General features: G+C 29.8%; 2 protein-coding genes across 7 annotated transcripts in view; one reads left to right on the top strand and one right to left on the bottom strand.

Annotated features, from left to right (window-relative positions):
• The window catches only part of LOC135956020 (hemicentin-1-like), a 317925-nt gene that overhangs the window by 46796 nt on the left and 250299 nt on the right, over nucleotides 1-20830 (top strand). For 5 of the 6 annotated variants that reach the window (XR_010576328.1, XR_010576329.1, XM_065506481.1 and 2 more), the window contains exon 2: nucleotides 4067-4221. The exons of the other annotated variant lie outside the window; for it this stretch is intronic. The gene's annotated coding sequence lies outside the window, so the exon portion shown is untranslated. The remainder of the gene's footprint in view (nucleotides 1-4066; nucleotides 4222-20830) is intronic. 6 annotated transcript variants of the gene reach the window in all.
• Nucleotides 17963-19028, bottom strand: LOC135955031 (uncharacterized). The gene has a single exon (XM_065505306.1). It carries the CDS (start codon nucleotides 18884-18886, stop codon nucleotides 18137-18139), a length of 750 nt encoding a protein of 249 aa, XP_065361378.1. The 5' UTR covers nucleotides 18887-19028; the 3' UTR covers nucleotides 17963-18136.

Raw genomic sequence — 20830 nt, forward strand, 5'->3', positions numbered from 1 at the left:
AGGCTACATTTTATGTGGTCATTTTATTTATTCGTGTCATAAAAACAAACTAAATATTTGCATAATTTTAGGCGAGTTAGAGAAATAATATATAAATATACATAAGTATAAACGAGAATTTCCCTAAGTATATAAGAGGATTGTTAAAGAGGATTTTTTTTACATTATTTATTATGAACGTATGTAGGTATATTTATGAAAATATTGTATAAAATAAATGTAAATGAATGTTATATGATTTGTGTTAGGTTCTAAAGAACGTTTTTTATAAGCTACACCACCATAGTGGGGAGGGTATAATGCTTTTGTGCAGATGTTTGTAACGCCCAAAAATATTAGTCTAGCACCCACCTTAAAGTATACCGATCGACTTAGAATCACTTTCGATTAAACGATGTCCGTCCGTCCGTCCGTCCGTCTGGTCTGCTGGCTGGCTGGCTGTCCATGTAAACCTTGTGCGCAGAGTACAGGTCGCAATTTTGAAGATATTTTGATGAAATTTGATACATATTATTTTTTCGGCTCAAGGACCAAGCCTATTGAAACTGGCTGAAATCGGTCCATTATTTCACTTAGCCCCTATACAAATGTCCTCCCGAAATTGGACTTTATCGGTCATAAATGTTTAATTTATATATGTATCTCGACAAATTCCGCTCCAAATAAGTTTTATATACACAAAATTCATGTAACAAAATTTTGTTACGATCGGTCCATAATTAGTCATAGTTCCCATATAGACCGGCTTCCGAAAATCACTTTAACGTGCATAAATCGCTTAAAAATGTTGCTATACACACAAAATTCAACATAATTAACTTTAATATAGACATAAATCACACGACCTAATTTCATGGTGATCGGTCCATAATTGGTCATAGCCCCCATATAAGTCCCACTTCCAAAAAGCACTAAAAAATATAAATTATTGAAATTTTAAAAGAAAAATGTTTTTGCTCTTTTTCTTAGTGTATGGTATTATATGGTCGGGCTTGACCGACAATACTTTTTTACTTGTTTTTTTTTTTAAAAGTCACATAAAATTAATACTGTAGCAAAGCTGACTTTAAACAGGTAGAGAGATATTAATAAAAAATAAATCAAATTTATTGAAATGACGTATGTGCTTTTCAACAAATGTTGAGAAGAGTGAAAAATTTGTTTATTTTTATATGAAAGCCTTAGAAATTAGCTTAAGATCCCTTGTGATAACTTGGGAATTAGTACTGATATTTTGATAAATATAATGATTGAGGAGAATCTTGAACAAAATTCTCTAATGTTGAAATACAATTACGTTTTTTAAAAATTTATCTTTCCTCTTCTTTTCTACAAAAATAAATTTGTTTTTAGAAAGGAAGTGAAAGAATTAAATTAAATTGATATTCATTTGAATCAGTGATCTGCATTCATAGCCCGAAGGGTAAAAACATGATTGATTATTTACTTATAACAGCACGAATGTCAACAAATTTAAAGAAAAAGAAAGAAAAATCGAAAATCAGATTTTAAAAGAGAAAGAAAATTCATTATATTTTAATATAATCAATGTTTAATTTTTACATTATACCGAACACTGGTTTGTTGTGGTGACACTCTCCTACCTTTTCATGATAATGAACATATGTTATTAATAGTATTGAAAATATATTGTGAATGCACCACATTTCAGTAGCATTAATGTAATGTTTTCCATTTACTAGTTGCCCAAATGTATGCTTTAAATTTCAACAAATGTTAAAATTATCTGGTTTTAATAGTATTGTAAAAGTATTGTAAATATACCCCATTTCTGTACCTTTACGACATTTGAGAACTATTAAAAGCCTTGTAATGCTGTCCTTATAAAAATTGCCCAAATGTATGCTTCAAATTAAACTCTTCTTGATATTAGTTTTTTGTGTTTAAATTACAAAAGTTATTAAATTTTTGTTTAACCCAAAAAAAAAAACTTGAAATTTAACCAATATTTATTATAACATAACTAAATTGCTACTTCAGAAAATTTACATTTGCTGTAAAAACAAATTCTGTTTTTTACTTTGCTATTAGTTTTAAATTTCCATATAATATATGCAATTTAATAAAAAAAATCAATTTTCTGTTTGGAAACATAAAACTTATCACAATCATATATTGCAAGTACCTTAAAGTATCTAAACCTTTTTACAAAACTTTATTAATAATCATGGAATTTTTTTTTTATTTATTGAAAAAAAAAATTCTGATTTATTGAATATTGTTTTTTTATGGTTTTACAAAACTAACTAAAATACATCACCTAAAAGTATACTTCACCTAAATTTTTTTAACCTAGTTTTTTATCACAAAACAAGCTGATGTTTTTAATTAAAATGTGTGTGTGTGTGTGTATATTTTTAAGGAATTTAATAAATGTATAAACTATTTTTTTTTTTAGGAATTTAAATAAAATGAAAAGTTTTTTAATAAATAGTAATTTATTATTTACAGCAATAAAGAATTTAAAGTAGAGTAGTAATTTGATGATAAAATGAGTTGGTTTCTAAATTGAATTTTTATTTGAAATTAAAGAGTTTATTTTAGAATATAGAGCAGTGGTCAGCATAAAGAGAACATTTAATATTGATTATTTTAATGTATTATGCTCTAATTTTCTCATTAGTTATCTAATTTGCTATTTATTATTTGATATTATTTATATATGAACTTCGTTGACATTCGTGTTGTTTACTGCCGACCACTGATATAGAGTAATTATTTTTTAAAGGAAATAAGTGTTAAAGATAAAGATTCATATTATGAAAATTATTATGAACCAATTTAATAATTTAATACAACAAATATTTGTTAGTGATTTTTATAAAATTTTTGTTTATTTTTGTCCTATTTATATTAAAAAAATGGTTTAATGATTTTAAATTTTGCAAAATTTCACTGGGTTTACATTACAATCTATTTTTAACATGTCTCGTTATTTTGTTTTCCCTTGTCAGTTAGAGGTTTGAGTGTTTTTTCATTTGTTTCGCAAAAATATCCCTTAAATACCTAAAAAAACATGTATGTTATTTCATTTATTTTTTTCTATTTAACTTTATAAAACATAATGTGTAGCTTAAAATGAAATATGTACAATATGATTGTTTTGCAAAAAAAAAAAAACATACAAAACAAAAAAATTTTTTTAAAAACAAAGAAAAAAAACTATTACAGACATGCCAGACATAAATGTAAATATGAAATAAAAAAAACATTAAAAAAACGTTTATTTTTTGGGGAATGCAGTAATATTTTCATATTTTTATTTAGCTTTTGCTAAAAAAATAAAGAAAAAACTGTAGTATACATAACAACAAACAAATGCGTTTAATATATACTGCATACTTTTAGGGGTAACAAAAAGAATAGACATTTATTTTAATAGGAATTTAAGGGAATAAAGTAGCATAATATAGATATTAATATCAATTTAAAATTAAATATTTCTATTTTGTATATCTTCCCCTTTAAATAGCCACTTTTTAAAACAAATTTTGGGAAAATAATTTTCTTCTCACTTTTCACTTTTCATCAAGATTACTATTGTTTCTTAGGCTGTTTATTTATTAAGTCTTGTATACTTTTCGTTATTTACCAACTGTCATAAACATTCAGACAACCATAGATGTATCATCAAATATCCTCAGGTTATTTGAAACATAAACTAAATTATTAAAGACCTCAAATTGAAAAAAAATATATGTACGTATGTATCAACAAATCAATTAAACTTTATGACTTAATATGTCAAAACTACCAATAAAAACAAAAACATTTACAAGTCTACACAGCATTAATGTAATATTATAGCAGCCAGCCCTAAGGACATGCTACAATTTGCAACAAACCTAAAACTTACAGTAGATAATTTCAATAAATAATAAACATATACTTATAAATTGCCTAAACAAAGAAATATGTTTTTATTTTTACATTATATATAAAATCCCTTACTAAATATTGTTACATTTAACACAACACTTGTATCAAAAAAAAAAAGAAAAATCTAATTTGTTCTTCTTCATTTCTTCTTTTTTTTTCTTTACAGATGACTGAATTGTCTATACCCCTGTAATCACCATAATAATAGAATGACCATAACTAAATTACAATTTGTGCAAAACAAGTAAACTAAATACTCTCTCTGTCTCTGTTGACTAACAGAAATCATAAGGCATTGACAGACACAAGATAAGAATCGAGGCAAGAATGAAATAAACTTACAAAACCGAAATATGTATTTAGAAGTAAACATCAAAAAAAAAATATTATGTGTATATAATTAAATGAAGCAAAAAAGACTTAGGGACAGCTATACATAAGCAAAATAGTAGAAAAAAAATTAATAAATAAATATGAAGAGAGAGAGAAAGAATTGTTTACAAATGAAAAGAAATTAGGGAAATATACCTAAAAGTAGGCTAAAGAAAATATGTGATAAAAATTAGGGTGGTAATTTGAGAAATATAAATAAATTGACAAAAATAATTTAATTATTATTTAAGCAGTTTGGATTAATAAAGACTTAAGTAGGCTTTAATGTTGCTTTAACAATGTATGTTCGACTTCTATATAGATTAGGCTATAAGGATGAAATCACTTCTATTTCGCAAAAGTATTAATGGAACATTCTGGCCAATTGTGATTAATTATACCCTTCACCTTCGTGAATAACAAAATAAAATTTTCCGACCCTATAAGGTATATATATTCTGGATCCTTATAGATAGCGGAGTCGATTAAGCCATGCCACCCACGGTGGCTCATATCTCAATTTCATCGGCCAAAAGTCCAACTTTTTGTTAACTCCGATTTCAAAAATTTGAATGCCATTCAATAGTAAACACATTGAAACTAAGGTAGCCAAAAAATTAGATAAAAATGTTGTCAATTGTGTGCGTGGCATGCTGTTAAAGTCAAATATTTTATGTCATTTTATAAAAATGTGATTTTTGTAAATTTGATTAGAAGTAAATTATCACTACTCGCAAACTATTATAGATAATTCGATGATTTTTCTTTTGTTATGTTGGTAGGATAATAGTCTTTAAGAGCTGATATGATTTGTCATTTTACCATTTATACCTGATGTGTTATTAATTTTTTTCTCAGGTACTATATTTTAGCCAAATTTGAATTTCAGTGGAGTAAAAGTGCTTAGGGTCAAAAGGGGTTAAGCAAATTTTACAACCAGGAGAAATTCCAAAGTGTCCTCTTTAAGCCTATATATACTTGTTGACCTGTTTTGACCTGTTTGTTGAACACTTTTTTCATTTGAATGAAATTACTCCCAAATTTTTGTTCTATTTTTATTTTATTTGTTCATATGACTGGCGCAAAGTACAAGTCGCAATTTTGAAGATATTGCGATAAAATTTGGTGCATAAATTTTTTTCGGCCCGAGGACGAAGTCTATTGAAAATTATTGAAATCGGTCCACTATTTCACCTAGCACCCATACAAATGTTCTCGTAAATGGTTAATTTATATATGTATCTACACAAATTTTGCTCCAAATAAGTTTTATATAAACTGCATTAATGTCACCTAATTTTATGATGATCGGTCCATTATTAGTCATAGCTCCCATATAAGACCCGCTTCCAAAAATCACTTTAACGAGCATAAATCTCTTAAAAATTTTGGTATAAAAAATTCAATAGAAATAACACTCATATAGACGTAAATCACACGACCCGCTTCCGAAAATCATTCACGAAAATAAATTATAGTGTAGGGTATTATATAGTCGAGCTTGGCCGAACATACTTCCTTACTTGTTTTTATCAGCTGATAACTTTTTTAATAAGTATAGCTGATTCAAAAAACAAAAAATTTGCATTTTCATACTAAATGCTATAAAAAATTAAAAGTTCAACAACAGAATTTTGGCCGATGAAAAACGAAAATGAGCCACTGTGCGACGCATATAAGACCATAGTAAGTTGGACCTACAATGGGTCAAAATCGTCAAAAAAAATTTTTCGCTAAATATTAAAAAAAAATTGAAAAAAAAAATATTATTTAAAAAAAAGTTGGCCCTACAATTCTTCAACGTAAAAAATATGGCCATTTTTTCATGTTCCAACTTTGGATGCGTGTAACTTTTTATAGAGATGAGATAACTATTAGCATGTTATTTTTATTGTTTTCGAAATTTTATAGCAGATATAAATAATATTTTAAAAAAAAATTTCGAACCTTCGAAAAAGATCGAGCAGAATTAAAATTAATAAATCAATAAATAAACCTTAATATCTCTTGAACCAAAAGAGATAACTTAAATATATTTACATATATTTTTTAGATCTCCTTATGAACTACTTACATTTTAAATTTCAGCTCCTTGGGATCATACTTGGATTTTTAGAGATATTTTTAAAAAATGTGAGACCCGATATAGCGTGTAATTTTGCTTACTAAGCGTAAAGGTCTCGTAGAATATTTTAATCCAGAAATGTCCTTTTTGAAAGGACTTTTTTCGATTTTCTCAAAAATTGACCCCTAAAGAGAGGAGATAGGGGGTTAAGATCTTCCACAAAAATGATCCCCATAAAATTCCACAATATAACTCTGACAATAAGAATTCTGTCAGATATTAACTTACAACATTTTTTTTCAGTTAGTATAATGCTACCTTCGATCAAAAAATTAAAACTTTGACCCACTGTAAAAACAAATTCAGACCAGCTGGACTACAAAAATGATCTACTCAACATGTCCTTTAAGAATTATACGGTCGCTAGTCTGTTCCAATAATGCTGTTGGACAGTGATTATTATTAAAAAACAAAAAAAAAATTTTAAATTTTTTTATTATCTTATATACCCTTCACCAAATTATACTTTAAAATAAAAATTTTAAATATTTTTAGGTAAACAAAATTTAAATTTTTTTTACAGATGTTTTTAAATTTTTTTTTTTAAATTTAAAATTTTTTTTTTTTTAATTTTAAAATTTTTTTTTTTTAGTTTTTAATTTGTTTTAATATTTAGTGAAAAAAAAATTTTGGTAAAAAAAAAAAATTCGGGTTAAAAAATATTTTTTCCGATGTTGACCCATTGTAGGTCCAACTTACTATGGTCTTATATACGTCGTTGCACAGGTCTTTGAAATATCTATCATTAGATATCCATATTGTCTATATTAATTATTTAGTAATCCAGATATGGGTCAAAAATAGGTAAAAAATCGAGGTTGTCCTGGTTTTTTCCTTATATCTCAGCCATTTGTGGACCGACTTTCTCGATTTTAAATAGCAACCGAGCCGGAAGAATTTCGGAGATATTGATGTATGTAAGTTATTTGGGGGCTTCAGAAAGTTGATTTCAACACACAGACGGACAGACGGACATGGCTATATCGACTCCGCTATCTATAACGATTCAGAATATATATACTTTGTGGGGTCGCAAATGAAAAATGTAGAAATTACAAACGGAATGACAAACTTATATATACCCTTGCCACTCATGGTGAAGGGTATAAAAATTAAAAAAGAATTGGAAAATTTTTTTTTCCAAAAAATTAAAAAATCAATTTTGGAAAAAAAAAATAAATTTCGTTTTCCTAAAAATATTAAAAATTTTTATCTTGAAGTATAATTTGGTGAAGGGCATATAAGATTCGGCACAGCCGAATATAGCTCTCTTACTTGTTTCCTTTCTATTCTCCTCCTTGATCGCTCTGAAAGTTATGAAATTCTCTTCATATTATTGTATATGACTTGGTATAGCTGATAACTTTATCTAAAAGGTAAAGTTATGCATACAAATTTGTTAGCATACATTTGAGCGCAGAGAAAATACCACATTTTTCATAGCATAAAATCTATTTTGAAAAACCATAAAGTTATAAACCTTTCTTCTTGTACATCACTTTTGAATTCATACCTCTTATAAGTAAATAAAAACTACCCTACTGTTAAACACAAATAAACAAACCAAATTTTACCTAGAAGTATACTGCACAAAAAAAATAAACAAACACAGTAAGCTTAGCAAGCAAAAGTATGCTATGGAGTGGAATAAAAAAAAATATAAACGTGCAGAAAATTTCTCCTTGAAATACGCCAAGCAAAAACGAAGAGAAAATGGCGAAAAAATAAACCTTTCTAAGGTTTTTATATTGTACTTAAAATTATTTGTTTATTATTAAACAACTAAGGCAACAAAAACACAAACAAATCCTTGATTACATTAACATGGTCAAATAATAAAGAACTTGCTACACGGGATGCATGGGATACACAAAGTGGAAGCAAATGTAAAAGAAGGGGGAGGATTTGGAGAGAATAGATTGGCAAGTAAAGGGCCTTTCAGATTTTCTATATATAAATATCAGGGCTTGTGAACTTTGACCTTTGGAATAGCAGTTCAGATACACAATTGTATTGCGATATTGTATATTATGATGTGACAAGACTTTGAAAGAGTAGGTTTCAAACTGTCAAAATGTTTATATGGCTGGTCCCGAAAATATTCTTTAATTTTCATTTCTTTTTTCGAGGTCCTACAAAAGGCCCTTTCTTGACTCCCTTTTGAATGATTCCTTTATAAAAATCTCCATTAATTTTTGTGTGTTAATATCTTCAATAAATATTAAGCAAACAAAACTAACAAACCAAAAACTCTATACGTATAATGAATGAGCAAAAAAACACAGCTCAATTATTTTATTTTTCTTCCACAACTACAGCAAACTTAAACCCAAAAAGTTGTGTTACCTGTCCAATAAGTTGTATGTTGGCCATAATGAAATCAACAAACTTATGTAGTTCTCGTTGGGTATGGTCAAACAGAATATTATTAACGAACCCCATAAACTTACCAACATCATGTAAAGTAATAACCAACATTTACACAGACATCTACATGCATCCATACAGCATTTAGCTAAACAACATAATATTGTTAAGCCATAAACTGAAGTAAATTATGTAGCCTACATTTAGGCCAAAAAACATACAAACACATACACAGCTTGAATAAAGGCTCCAACAGAAATTGCCTTTAGGCAGTTAATGTCTAAAAAGGTTTAACATAAATTCATACATCCAAAGGTATCTACTAAAACAAAGTTTCTAACTACCTTCTGCTACGGGTTATTGTGATTTAATAATCATGCTGTTTAAAGGAATTTTTGATTTCTCATTAAATCATATTAAATTGTTCAATAATATTTTAAATCCAATCATTTTAGTTTAGAACTTTGTTAAACTTAAAGTTGAAGTATACAGTTTTCCATAAATATAAGAAAAAAATATTTTAATTATTTTTTTCTTCTGCTTTTGTTTTTCTTCAAAGTGGACCTTGCCTCAAATACAGAAATTTTAATGAAAAAAGTTTGATATTTTTGGGGGAGTCGAAAAAAAGGAATACTAAGAATACTCACACACAGAAATATAAGAATTAGCAAGACATTTTTATGTATATGGAAATAAGTAAGAAGAATTTTGTGTAAAAGTATTAAAGAGAATTCCTAATAAAATACAAGGAAATATTTATAAACTAAAGATTTGTTTAAACAATGGAAATACTTAAGATTAAAGTTTGAAGATTTTTTTGCTGGGGAAAATAATTTCTTAAGAAATATGGATAGAATAATTGCAAAGAGTTTAACACTGAATTTAAAGTCCTTACATAGTTTAAAATTTATTGGCTAAATTTGAAATGTAGATCCTAAGAAATTGAAAATATGGAAAAACCTACACAGAAAGTAATCATGAACAAAATGTACCATTTTAAGTGGTAAATGAGTAAATTCAAATTTATATAGAGAACAAAACAAATTCAAATTTAGAAATCCAAATTAATATTGAGAAAATACAAATTTAGGCCCTAATTTTGTAAATCACCAAAGTGATATTTATGTGGCGTGATTTACAAAATTAGGGCCATAAATTTAGAATAGAATAAAGATGATAGGACTCAATTCCGATAAGACAAGACGACCCATCTAATTCTTATATCAGATCATGACCAGCTGTTTATCTTAGATTACTTGATTCAGCTCATGCTCTTTATGTATCGCAGTTATATTCCTAATACCTCAGCTGATATATTCCATTCCCGGGAAATAATAAAAATTCCTTTCATTCCCAGGAATGTTTTAAATATTAAATTCATTCAAAAACAAGTAACATTTTTCAATTATTTAATTTTATTTGAATTATCTACATAAATCATAATAATTCTAGTTATATTGCAACTAATTATAAATTCCTAAAATTTTCCGACAATTTATAAAAAGAATTTCCAGATCAGGAATCCTAATTGACACGGACATTCATAGAGAAGATTAAAAACTTGAATCATGTCATTTCCATAGCCATCAGCTCCGAAATATCTCTGCGATTGCGATTTTTTTATTACACAGATCATCTCAAATTACATTACTTATATTTGTCTCAATTCTTTGAAGACAATGTCCGAGAATACCACTATTAGTTATACCTAGCAGTATTATAATAGATTTCACATTAAAACTATTCCAAGCGGAGATCATATTAGCTACATATAATAGTCTCTATATGTCAAACGAGTCAGTATACGATTTTATTGCATTTTATTTATTGAAGTCTGGATGAACAAATAAATTTGTCTTTGGCCTTTGGTAGATCAGGTTTACGAAGTATGTTACTCAATTTACAACAAAGTTCATCTAGAAATCTGTTACCTAGCCATTTAAATCTATAACTCTGTAGTCTCGGGCAGTAGCACATAATGTGCTCTATTCTATGCAACTCCTCTATATTCCTACACACCCTACAAAAATCCTTTGTGCTATTATCCCAATTACCTATGAAGGCCCCAATTGATCAGTGACCGGCACTCCTAACAGATTTCTGAATCTTTCAAATATTAGCCTGTAGTAGTGACAAATTGGAGGTCTTACTCACCCTTGTACCCTGGTCTAGATCTGAACCATGTCTGGCCCGTTCATTTCCCTATATGTTACAGTGCCCTGGTACCCAACATAATCTTATTGAGTAGTGTACCAATAACTCTTCAAGCGCTCTCCAGCAGTCCTCCACTAAGCTAAAATGTATTAAGTGACATTTCATAGCCTTAAATACCGCCTGACTGTTCACATCAATAGTCACTACAGACCTCTCAGCGATGTGTGTTTTTATCCACTCTGTGGTTTTGCACTCGTCAGAGAGTCTATATGACAGTTTAATATCGTTGTCGACCATATAAACCCCGGCCCCTGTACCAGAGTCCATCTTGGATTCATCAGTAAAAACTGCACCCCTTCGAACGGATGATCGGATCCAACCCATTCATCGCTACTGGGGAACTCTACTGGGGGTGAGACACAGAAGTTAAAGTTCCCGTTAGAAGAATGTCCTGAGCGATAAGACCTGCCTTATACAATATCCTAGTGTGACCTACGCACAATGGTTTCAATAACGAGGACTCAAATAGCTTAAGTAAGTTCCTTGCCGCCACACTCTCAACATAATTCTCAATGGGTAGTAAGTTTAAGATTAGATCTAAGGCCGTCTGTGGTGTGCTTTTAGCTTTGTTGAGTATAATCCTATACCTACGTTTCCTCATTGCCTCCCACCACAGTGTACAACAATAATAGGTCTAACAACAGATGTATAGATCAAATTTACCGTACTTAGTCGCAAACCCCAATTCTTGCCAATGTAGTTCCTGACATTAAGGCCCTACTTTAATATCTCCAGAGTATTTAATTTCAATGACAATTTGCTATCAAGGAAGGTCCCGAAATACTTGACTCCCCCTGATAAAATCAGCTTAACGCCGTCTAATTTCGACAAATTGAAACTCTACACCAGCGAAATGCAGTGAGCTCTTGTTTTCACATGTACACAAGCACACACATTATATAAAAACAGTCAGTCTCGCATGAGCATTGTTAGAAGCAGGTTGTGTTACGCTTTTATGGTTGTTTATTTCATTATATATATGTTCCCGTTGATCTTATATGGAGCATAGGGCCTCAATAAATTGCTTGAACATGTTCCTATCTTGTTCTAACGCTCTCACTTCGCTCCAACTCTTATGCATTCCGGATATTTCTGCGTCAATTTGTCTTCTCCATGTATGAGCTGGACGTCCCCTTCTTCTGCTGCCTTGTGGATTCCACTCAATTGCATTCCTTGTGATGTCATAACATGGCCTTCTCAATGTATGTCCAATCCATCGCCATTTATGTCTTTTTATTTCTGAGGCTATGGGCTGTTGATTCGATTGTTCCCAGAGCATAATATTGGATATTACCATGGGCCAAAATATTCGCAAGATCCTGCGAAGACACTGGTTCACAAACACCTGGATCTTTTGAATGTCTCGAGGGGCAGCGTACCACGTCTCACAACCATAAAAAAAAAAAAAATAATGTTTATTTCATTATTCCAGCTATTTGTTTTGTATTTCCTGGTAAAGAGCACCAATTCTGTCTTCGATGGGTTTACACCTAACCCGTTAGTTTTTGCCCATGACGAGAGATCACCAAACTTACTTAGCGGATTCGCAAAGTATCCTATCATGTCATATTGTCATAATGTGCTAATATTTGATGATTAATTTTGATTGAACAGTGATTACACAGTGAAGGTTAAAGACTTTTAGCTTCATGTGAACTGTATTAATTTCTAAATGTCGACATCAAGTAAGTTGACCAACTGAGTGAATAGAAAGGTATGTGACATTATCAGACTGAGGTATATTAACATTATTTAGTGGACAATTCCCCTTCCTAAATAAAAAATTTCTCAACATTCAGATAAGAGGAAATTTGAGATATTCATAAAAGTTATTGTTAAACAGTTGGACATTTTTTTCATTCTGATGTTTTTACTAGAGACCATTTAAAAAGAACAGTTCAAAATTAGCATATTGTCAATTGTAATGAAAGCTCAAAGGCTTTTAGAAATATGACATCTAACTACAATTGATTTGTCCTGCTGATATTTGACCAAATGAATATATTATATTCAGATTATCGGGCATGCGAGTTTTTAGGTATATGTTTGTACTAAATTTATCATAATTATACATAGGCAATTATAATTTTATTTCATAAACCTCTTTAATTTAACTTAAACAAAATCTTAAGAAAATTCCCAAAAATGTATTTTACTGGTATCATTTGAAAAACACCCACAATTTTTCAATCTATTTTTTTCTTCAGCTCAACTATCATTACAGAACTATACAAAAACTGTACAATAAAGATTTATATCTGTGTTAATAAATACCCATACTCTGTCAATTTTCATGCTAAACAAACAACCGGTAGTTCTGTACTTCAGACCACCCAGAAATATATAAGATTGGAAAGTGCTCATTTCCTGTTCACCCACAATTGTTGACAGATTACACATAACAAATCTCAATTTTTGCATTATTTTGATGTTAACTTCAGAAGTTCTCCATTTTAGAGTAAATTCACAAAATTTATGACTAGCCTTTGTCAAGGACAACATGACCTTTTTGGCCTAGTCAAGTGACTAGTGCTCCACTAGTCCCAAAATTTACCGGGCATTTATGGTAGTATAGTGTGTAGCACATAAATAATTTTGCACAAATTGAAAGCAAAATAGACAGACAGCTAGTCAGACTAAATCATTTAGACAAAAATTGTATTGTATTTTGTTGGCCTGATGAATAACTACGAAAAGTCACGTTTTGTTTAGAGTTTAGTAGTTGGATTACTTTTTCTATTTTGTTTTTCATTTTATATTTAGTTGAATCCAGTTGGTTGGACAAAGTAGTAAACAAGAAAATAAAAAATATAATAATAAAATATATAACAATTTATTATGTTTGTGAACATATAGTCTCACTTAGTTTACTAGATATACATAAAAAGTAGCAAAATAAGTTATAACTTTAGTTTAGGCCTCAACGAATGGAGAGTGACTTGTTAGATGAAGTGAACCATAGGAACTAGTTCAATATTTTTTGTTATTTTAATTTAGATTTTCTATAACTTTTAGTTTGATACTAACCTAACAGGAATTGAGTGCATTCACAAGTCATAAAACAATTTTGAGCAATTATTCACTTTTTTGAACTAGTTCTTTCAAAATCTTCTAATTATATTTTCAATTATATATTTTCTAAATTCTTTGCTGATGAGTCCTTAGTCATGAGTGATGTTACATACGCCACAATAATTCCATAAATACCTTTGTCTCCTACAAAGCAGCTGAAATTGAAAAAAAACTATTGTGTGTTAATAAAGCTTCATTTATTTTGCTCAATACTTTTTTTATTTGTATCACTATGTGTTTTAGAACGGAAGTATCATTTTCTTACTTTTTGTCGTCTTTTATATTTAATGGGTGTTCGAAAAAGATGTTAAACTTTTTAAATGAAACTCAAGTTTTTTGTTTAGTATAAGGGATTTATAAGAGAGAAAAAATCGTATTTTTAGGCTGTACAGTTTCTGAATTAAACACATTTCATCGATTTTTAATGACCACCCAAAAACAATGTGTAAATTTTAGATACTAGGCAGCCAGAAATAAAGAATCATTGTTTGTTAGGAGTTTCTCCGGTCCAATTTTAGCTGAAATCGTAGATCATACTCTAGTCTTATTTCAGTTCAAATCGTATATCTTTCCTTAGTTAATTTTTAATCATAGATCTTTCTCTGGTCTGATTTTAGTAGAAATTGTAGATATTTATCTAGTCCAATTTTAGCTTAAATCATAGTCAAATTATAGATGAAATCGTAGATCATTATTTAGTCTGACTTCAGTCGAAATTTAGATTTTTCTCTAGTCCAGTTTTAGCTGAAATTGTATGACTTTCTCTAGTCCAAATATAGCTGAAATGGAAGATTGTTCTTTAGTCTGATTTCAGTCGAAATTTTAGATCATTCTCTAGTCTAATTTTAGCTAAAATCGTATATGTTTGTTCAGTGTGACTACAGTTGAAATTTTGGATCTTTATCTAGTTTGATTTTAGTTGAAATCGTAGATATTTTTCAAGTTAAATTTTTGCTGTAATCATATGAATTTCTCTAGTCCAATTTTAGCTAAAATCGTAGATCTTTCTTTAGTCTGATTTAAGTTGATTCTTAGACATTTCTCTAGTCCAATTTTAGTTGAAATCATAGGTATCTTTCTAGTCCAAATTTAACAGAAATCGTAGATAGTCCTTTAGTCGGATTTCAGTTGAAATTTTAAATCTTTCCCTTGTCCAATTTTAGCTGAAATCGTAGGTATTTTTATAGTCCAAATTTAGCTGAAATCGTAGATATTTCTCTAGTCCAATTTTAACTGAAATCACTGACTTTCTCTATTGCAATGTTAGATGAAGGATTTTTTGTAATCACATTTTAGATGAAATTGTAGGTCTTCCTCTGGTCCAATTTTAGCTGAAATCATGGATGTCTCTCTAGTCTGATTTTAGTTGAAATCGTAGATATTTTCCTAGTCCAATTTTAGCTGAAATTATAGGACTTACTCTAACCCAATTTTAGCTGAAATCGTAGGACTTCCTCTAGTCCAATTTTAGCTTAAATCGTAGGTCTTTCTCTAGTCTGCTTTTAGTTGAAATCGTAGATATTTTCCTTGTCCAATTTTAGCTGAAATCATAGGACTTACTCTAATCCAATTTTAGCTGAAATCGTAGGTCTTCCTCTAGTCCAATTTTAGCTTAAATCGTAGATCTTTCTCTAGTCTGATTTAAGTTGAAATAATAGATCTTTCTCAAGTCCAATTTTAGCTGAAATCAAAGGACTTTCTTTAGTCCGATTTTGGATGAAATCCTAGATTATTCTTTAATCTGATTTCAATTGAAATTTTAGATCTTTCTCTAGTCTAATTTTAACCGAAATCGTAGTCTGATTTGAGTCGAAATTTTAGATCTTTCTCTAGTACAATTTTAGTTGAAATCGTAGATATTTCTCTAGTCAAATTTGATCAGAAATCGTAGATCTTTCTCTAGTTGAATTTCAGTTGAAATCTTAGATTTTTTCTAGTCATATTGTAGAATTAATCGTAAGTTTCATATGTATATTTTAGCTTCAAACATTGGTTATTCCCTAGTCCTATTTTGTTATAAATCGTGGGTATTTCTCTAACCATCTTCTAACTTTAATCATAGGTCTTTCCCCATTACTACTTTAGCATCAATCATAAGTATTTCACTAGTACTATTCTAGCTTCGAATAGGTACTAATCTAGTCACATTTTAGCTTACATTGTAAATATTTCTCTACCCATATCCAGGCATCAATTCTAGGTCTTTCTCAAAATATTTTTGATCAGCAATTGGAAGTCTATATCTAGTCCTATTTTAGTTTCACTAAAAGGGTTTATGTACTTACATTTTAGCTTTAATCATAGGTCTTTCTATTACCAAATTTTTGCTTCCACCGTAACTCTTTCTCTAACCATATCTTAGCTTTGATCGTGGCTATTTATCTAGTCTTATTTTAGCTTCTGTTTTAGATCCTTCTCTAGTCCTCTTTCATATTGAATCATATGTCTTTCTGTAGTCATATTTTGGCTTTAAACTCATTCTTGCAACACCCTGTATATATTTCAAACAACAAATAATGTAAAAAATTGTGTAAAATTTTATTTGCACACTTTCTGTTAAAGAAAAACAAAAAAGTTTTGCAAATCATAGAAAAAAACTCAACAAACAACCTTAATGAAATATCAATCTATTCATTGTCATTTATTTTTTATGAGAATTTCTTTTATATCCTTAATCATAAATGATGATGATTGTAAATGTAGATGAGTCATTTAGGTTTCATTGTACAGAAAGTACGCAAACAAATATAATTTGGCAGAAATTTGGTTAAAAAATAAACAGAAAACAACTTAAAGTATGCTAGAATTTAGGGAAGACATGGAAGAAATTCAGGAATTTCTAAAGCATACCTGCTAGGCGATTTTGTAAGATATTTAGGATATTTTTAATACTGCTAATTTCGAAAGTTCTCAGTATTCTAAATATTTAATAATAATACAAGTTGTTAAGCTTTATTCTGCTGTGCTGAATCTTTAAATAAAATTTTATAAATTTCATTCATCTCAACTTTGATGCTTATTCGCACACATTAGGTTTAAGTTATTTCAAGTATAAGTCAACAATCCAAACTACAAAAACATACTGGCTAATGCACTAAACTCCTTTACACATTATAACAACATCCTAAGCAATAGCTGCAATGTTGAGTTTTGTTTCCCTTAGTTTTATTTTTTCGCGATTGTCTTACATTTTGGTTAATAACTTTTTACATAATTCATCGATTTCAAAGATTTTTAATAAAAAACTTCTTAAGAATATGGAAACTATTATAAGAGAATCTTAGTAACTTCGGTGGCGTATTTTGGAGGTCAGCGTGATTTACACACACAGATTTAATTTAGAAATTCATAAGACCTAAGAATAAACATACCTCGGGGCCTATTAAAAGAATATTTCCAAATGCTACACACGATACAGCAAACTTAGTAAATGGCAAATAGTCTAACAATACATTAATCCATTCTTTACAAATGTAGCCAAAATAACTAATATCTTTTGTATAAAGCCTTTATTTATATATTACATTTCTAAAAGAAAATATTCAATACATGTCTTTTCCAACTAAACACCCTCACACAATACTTCAAGGAACTGTAAATATGTAAACGAGTACAAATATCTCAAAAGTTTTTAGGCATGAATGAGAAACTTTTCAAAGAAATTTCTTCAAGCATAAAAAATTCCTTTTCTTTCCTTACTAATTGTAATCGTTTATAAAGAATAAATGAAAGAAAAGTTTCCATACCTAGAACTAAGGTTTGTTTTTCCACTCAAATCTCTTTAGGTTTGTTTTTTGGCAGAGTTAAGTATTTTGCCAAACTCAATGAGGCCTAAAAATATGCTACAATTATTAATGCATAAAATGTTTATGTGTGTAGTATAAAGGAAAACTTTCATATGCTTGATTTTGTTTGCTAAAAATCAAATAATATTTTTATTATTATGTATTTATAACAAAATTATATATATAATTTAATATTTGTTAAGGAAATAAAAAATTCAATAAAATTGCATAATTTATTTAAGGAAGAACTTAAGTTTGTGCTGAGTTTATTTAAAATTTTCTTAGTTATCTTCAATTAAACTCAACATAAACCTATTTTCTTTATTCTTTGCATTCTAAAATGATGAACCCATACCTCACACATCGAGGGCGTCAGCAGGCAGCGACATTCTATGGGATGTCTAGGTCTAGGCAATTTACGTGAACACTCCGAAAAGGCCGGAAAGGGTGCTTTACGTTTCGTACAAAGCGATTTAGCTTTTGTGCGTCTACATTTGGGGGGTATTTGGGCCTCTCGACATCCCTCCATGTTTGTTCGCGGACATTTATAGTTGGCATTGGAACATGTCTGTTTACAAGCCGTTTGAGGTCTGTGTTTAAGTGGTCGTTTTTGCCATTTGGGTTGTTTAATTTTATCAAAACAGCATATAACTTTAGGTTTCTTGAGGAGTTCCGGACATTCGGCCCAGGTCTGTTGATATTCACGATTCAGTTTGTCGCTGCGTTTATAGTACAACAAATCGAAACGTGGATAAGCATCAGGACAGGGATTGCCGCAACACTCTGCTGGATGCTTAAATTTAATGGCTCGTTTTTGTAATGGCAGGGACTCAGGAGCTGGCTGCTTTAGTATGACTTCTAGTTGTCTAGGATCACAGGGTTTTTTCTTGAAACGATCACCACATTTGGGTTCCAAATGTTTGCAGTCCATGTTAGTGGCTTTGAAACGTTGCTGTTGCAAGGCATTTACTGAAATTGCAGCTGAAGTTAAAGCTCTATTGGCCCAACGCCCCAATATAATAGGCATCTTTAGAATATGGGTTAACACCATTTTTCCATAAATTTAATTAATTGTTGAGGAATTTGCGAAAATTTAAAAATTTTTTTTTTGTGATTTTTAAAGAAATTTCACTAAGAATTTTAATGTTGAAGAACTCGGAATTTGTGTATTTGTTTATAAAATAATTTTTTTTTTAGAATTTTAGAAAAATTAATTATATTTTCATGTACTACTACTACTTTTCCTGAATAAAAACCTGTTAACCCTTCTATGGTATTTTATTAGGAACATATAACAAACATTTTGATTTATCTTTCCGAGGAAATTTTTAAGAACTTGTTCTGAAACAACTCATTCATGAGCGAGTATCATCAGAGTCAGTAAATTATCTTTAGTCATTGTTAAGACTCAGTTGATAGTTTTCTGGTAGTCATATTTTAGCATTAATCAAAGTTTATCTATAGATATATATAGCATCAACAATAGTTCTATCTCTAGTCCTATTTTAGCTGTAATCCTAGTTATTTTTTCAGTCATATTTAAGCATGTCTCTGGCCATGTTGCACCTTCAATCGTAGGTCTTCCTCTAGTCCTATTTTGGCTTACATATTGGGTCCTTTTTTATAATATTAAAGCGTGAATTGTAGGACTATTTCAAGCCATGTTTAATTTTTAGTAGCAGGGCTTTCTTCTGTCATGTGCTAGCGTCCATCATAGGGTTTCAGCTGTCATGTTTTTTTTCAATATTTTTTCCGTCTCTAGTCATATTTTAGCTTTATAGTTAAGCATTATCGCAGACCTTTCTCAATACTTTTCCCTGCCCATATTTAGCTCCGATTGCAAGTTCTTCTCTGTCCAAATCTAATCGTCAATCCTTTATATTTTCTGGTACAATTTTTGCTTGTATTAATGGTGTTAAGTCTTTCTCCAGTCATATGTTTTTCCTTCTCCAGTCATTTTATATTTCAATCGTAGGCCATTCTTCAATTTTGGATTTAATATTTGTCGATCTTTCAGCAGTTATATTTAGATTCGATTGCAGTTCCTTTATTAGTCATATTCCAGCTTTAATCATGGCTATTGCTCTAACCATAGCTTAGCTTCAATCATAGGTCTTTCTAAAGTCATTTTTAAACTTCAATTGTAGCTATTCCACTACTCATATTTTAGCCTCGTTCGTTGGTAATTTTATAGTCGTATTAGACTTCAATATTAGGCCTTGATTTTGTTATATTTCTCAGTAGCAGGTTGTTCTTTTGTAATGTTATTGGCCTTGCAGCTGTCATGTTTTTGGCTAAGCATCTGAGCATCAATCATAGGTCTTTCTCAAGCCATATTCGAGCTACAGTTGTAGGTTTATTTCCAGTCACGTTTTAGCTTCAATTGGTTCCTATGTAATCAAAAATCGTAGGCCTTTCTTCAACCAATGCTAGGTCTTGCTCTAGTCATATGTTAGTTTCAGAAACAGGTCTTTATATTGCAGTATTTAAGCATCAATCATCAGTCCTTCTTCAGCCGCATTTTTGCATCTATAGCAGTAATTTTTGAAACATTTCAATTGCAGGTCCTTCTTCCGTTATATTTTAGCTCCAAACTTTAGTCTTTCTCTAGCCTATTTATCTAGCAATATTTAAGCATCCCTCATCGGTGCCTCTTCAGCCGCATATCTGCATCAATAGTAGTAATTCTCGGGACATTTTAAACAGCAATCGCAGGTCTTTATTCAATTACATTACAGTTCCAAACGTTGGTCTTTCCTCTAGATCTCTATCTACTCATATATTGGCTTCAGTCTCATCTCTTTCTTTAGTTATATTTTAGCCTCTTTCTTAGGTTTTTTCTAGTCATATTGTAGCATCAATCGCAGGTCTTTTCCTCAGTTATATTTAAGCTTCAAACGTTGGTGTTTCTCTAGTCTCGCAGGTCTTTCTTTAGTTGTATTTTAGCTTATTTTTATACCCTACACCACCATAGTGGGGAGAGTATTATGCGTTT

This window comes from Calliphora vicina, chromosome 3 (genome assembly GCF_958450345.1).
Source record: "Calliphora vicina chromosome 3, idCalVici1.1, whole genome shotgun sequence".
NCBI lineage: Eukaryota > Metazoa > Arthropoda > Insecta > Diptera > Calliphoridae > Calliphora > Calliphora vicina.